The 3,131-nt window shown below is 39.2% G+C and overlaps 1 protein-coding gene across 2 annotated transcripts; it reads right to left on the bottom strand.

Moving 5' to 3' along the window:
- Positions 1 to 1,828: 1,828 nt before the first annotated feature.
- LOC122652152 (10 kDa chaperonin, mitochondrial-like) lies at positions 1,829 to 2,655 on the bottom strand. Of its 2 annotated transcripts, none has more exons than XM_043845827.1 (4): positions 2,417 to 2,655; positions 2,185 to 2,324; positions 2,032 to 2,084; positions 1,829 to 1,961 (listed from the first exon to the last, which is right to left on the bottom strand). In XM_043845827.1, the coding sequence occupies exons 1-3, from the start codon at positions 2,519 to 2,521 to the stop codon at positions 2,036 to 2,038; spliced, it is 294 nt and encodes a 97-aa protein (XP_043701762.1). In that variant the 5' UTR covers positions 2,522 to 2,655; the 3' UTR covers positions 1,829 to 1,961; positions 2,032 to 2,035. The 2 variants fall into 2 exon arrangements, with proteins under 2 accessions (XP_043701762.1, XP_043701761.1); XM_043845826.1 differs by having other exon boundaries at positions 1,829 to 1,954; positions 2,025 to 2,084; positions 2,417 to 2,654.
- Between the last annotated feature and the right edge of the window lie 476 nt (positions 2,656 to 3,131).

Consider the following 3,131-nt stretch of genomic DNA (forward strand, 5'->3'; position numbering starts at 1 on the left):
GGTGTCATTGCATGCGAGTTTCTTTTAAACACATGAGTGTTTTATTTATTGACATGATGTATATATTTACGATTTTAAAGTCTTAAGGAATGTGTTAACCTTAAGTAAGGTGGGCATTAAGTTGTTAGCCTAAAGGTATGTCTTGTAACACATAAAGTATAACTCGAGTTATTTCTGATGAGACATACAGATTCGTTAGAATCACAAAGTTTATTTCTCTAGTGAGCCTGTGCCACTTAAAGAAGAGAAATTTTGGACTGATAAACGAATAATACATAAGGAATCACTACGTGAGTATTATCTCGTTGCCACACTACCACATTGTATCCATGTTAGTAGAGTTGAGGGCTCTCGTGACCATGGAAAGCTCTGTGTCGCTTGAGCATAGATGCAGTTACCGCCATGATTCGGTGTCTAAAACTCTATGGGATAGGATTGACTTTCTAATATGACCTCTAGACCAATTTATTTTAAAAATTGTGCACATAAAGTTTTCTTAAAGAGTTGTTAGCCTGTGATTTGTTTTGGTCAAAACTGTTTTTAAATCCTTTTAAAAATAAGGAATTTAATGTAAGTCCAAGTGGGAGAATGTTAGAATTTTAATTCTAATAAAATTCTATATGGACATAATTAAATCCATAAACCAGGCTAATTAGGGTTTTGGTCTAATAAAGTGGGGTCATTAAATTATATTAGAAGTCTAATGTGGACTGGCTTAGTGTGGGCCAGATAGATTCCTATTGGGACTGTGATGAATCAGACCCTATTGGGATTACTATATAAGGAGAGCTAGGTCCCCCCTCTACCCATCACAACTTATTATTCTCAATTACTATTGAGGAGTGCATTTTTGAAAGAGAGGGAGATATTCAGTGTTCGTCGTCCCTGCGCATTCGTTATTCTCATCAGGCCAGTTACTTTGGGAATAGAGGGGAAGCACCTAAATCTTTGCTCTTTATTTTCTGCTGCAATCATCATCACTATGGATGCGAAACAAGGTCAGTGGTTCTATCCCTATTTTCTATTATTTATTTGATTGTGTTCTTGAACGTCCTATGGAGATCTTGACTTTTGGGATTTTGTCCCTATTCAGATCAATTTAATCTAACATAAAATCCCATTCCATACCTTGGTCATCATATGATCGAACTCCCCTCCCCTCTTACGAGACAAAGAATGAAAAAATTCATGTGCAATAAGAACGTTATCTTGGATATGTCTGCTCCGAATAAAACCATTTTGGTTAAAAAATACGAGCTTCCAAGAATTCGGAGATAATTTTATAAACAAAATTGCAAAAACTTATAGGTCGAAAATCCCCAACAAATTGATGGACAGTCAACTTTACGGATCAAAGCAATGAAAGTGTGATTCAAAGATCGAGTAAAGAAGCCATTAACGAAAAATGATTGCACCATAGAAATTCAAACATGTGATGGAGTTGAAAGCTCTCCTTCTAAGGGTGAGAAGATGAAAATATCTGTTACAAGCATTCCCCAAATTGAATCCATTTTTTCGGGGATTTCTGTTCCCAAAGAGTTTCCTCCATGGTTGTTTTGATTAATGGTTCTTTTAATATATGCAAGTAAATAGTTTCCTCCATAAACCAGTGATCACATCGAGCTTCAAGGGGAACAGAGTAAAGGAAATTTTTAACGCTGCTTCAGATCAGAGAGACGAGTATGAATGCTCCCTACCACAACCCTATTCCAATTCCGAAGAACTGTACTGAGAGAAGAGAGGCGATTGCAAAAAATAAAAACTGACTAAATGGGGTCTAAATATATAACATTCTAAAGAGCAAGTTATCATAAACTAGAGAAAGAAGATGGCATTTATCAAAATTGCTTCAATTGATTTAATTTAATTCAGGCTCTCCAATGGAGGCATATCATGCATAGAACATGAAGTCCTCTAATACAACAGAAAATAAACCCAAAACCCTTCAAATTTTCCAATCAAACGAGAAACCAGTTCCAACTAATCTAATCTAATCTATGAATTCCCAACAGTTTTAATTCAAATCAATCATTAATCAATCGTGTAGAGTTCCCAAAATGTCGTCGTCCCTATAAAGATGGTACCTGCAAAAACAAAACCCAGGGGAAAAAAAACACCCAAAAGATTGAAACTACAGAAAGAGTAAAAGAAGACAGTCAAGAGAAGAGATAAGAAAAAGCTTACTCTTTATCACCGAGTTTGACTTGAGTGCCACCATAATCAGGCAAGAGAACAGTTTCCCCTTCCTTCACAGAGACTTCGAGGAGATTCCCTGACTTGTCTCGTGTCCCAGGTCCAACTGCTACCACTTTCCCTGAGTTCAGCTGCAATCCATCCATCCATACATTAACGATCAATCGACCAAAATCCATGGCCGTCTAAGATTGCAGAATGTTCTGAAAATGGAAATGCTTACCTGGTTGGTCTTCTCAGGGAGGAGAATACCAGCGGTGGTTTTCGTAGGAGGGACGATCTTCTCAACCAGAACTCGATTCAGACTCGGAATCAAACGCTTCGCCATCTCTCTCTCTCTCTCTATGTTCCGATTAAAATCAGAGCTTCGATGGAAGATTTTCTCCTTAAAAACAAGAGTGAGAGTGAGGGAGAGAAGTCGTGCGACCAACGAGCTTGCAGCTTTGGTAGCTTCTAGAATCAAAGATTGTCACTGAAACTACTAGGCTCTAGGGTTTTGCTCGCGTTTCTACTCCTGTGTCTAGGGTTTTTGTTCCTCTTGGGCTTGGGCTTTCTGTTTTGGAGTTGGATTGTAACCCAGCCCAGGACTATTGAGCCATTATTTTCGGGCCTTGGTCAACTCTGCTTTGGGCTAAAATCTGTGGGCCAAAGTCCTAAATTTTGGTTTGGTTTTTGGAGTTGGGTTTTTGTGATTTGTCTTTTCTCTTCTCTCATAAAAATGTTAAGCTCAACCCGGGCACTATTCAACTTAGGGCTGCGACAGGGTCGGGTTGGGCATTCCTTTTTAAAACCCTAGCCCAACCCTGAGTCCCCTTAGTTGGGCCAGCCCAGCCTAACCTTGTCGCAGGGCATGAAATCCAACCCTGACCCACCTTTAGGGTCTGACCGGACTGACTTTGATTGGCCCTGATCATGGGGAGGGAGAAGGGAGCTGTATG

Source organism: Telopea speciosissima, chromosome 2, assembly GCF_018873765.1.
Source record: "Telopea speciosissima isolate NSW1024214 ecotype Mountain lineage chromosome 2, Tspe_v1, whole genome shotgun sequence".
In the NCBI taxonomy this organism is placed as follows: domain Eukaryota; kingdom Viridiplantae; phylum Streptophyta; class Magnoliopsida; order Proteales; family Proteaceae; genus Telopea; species Telopea speciosissima.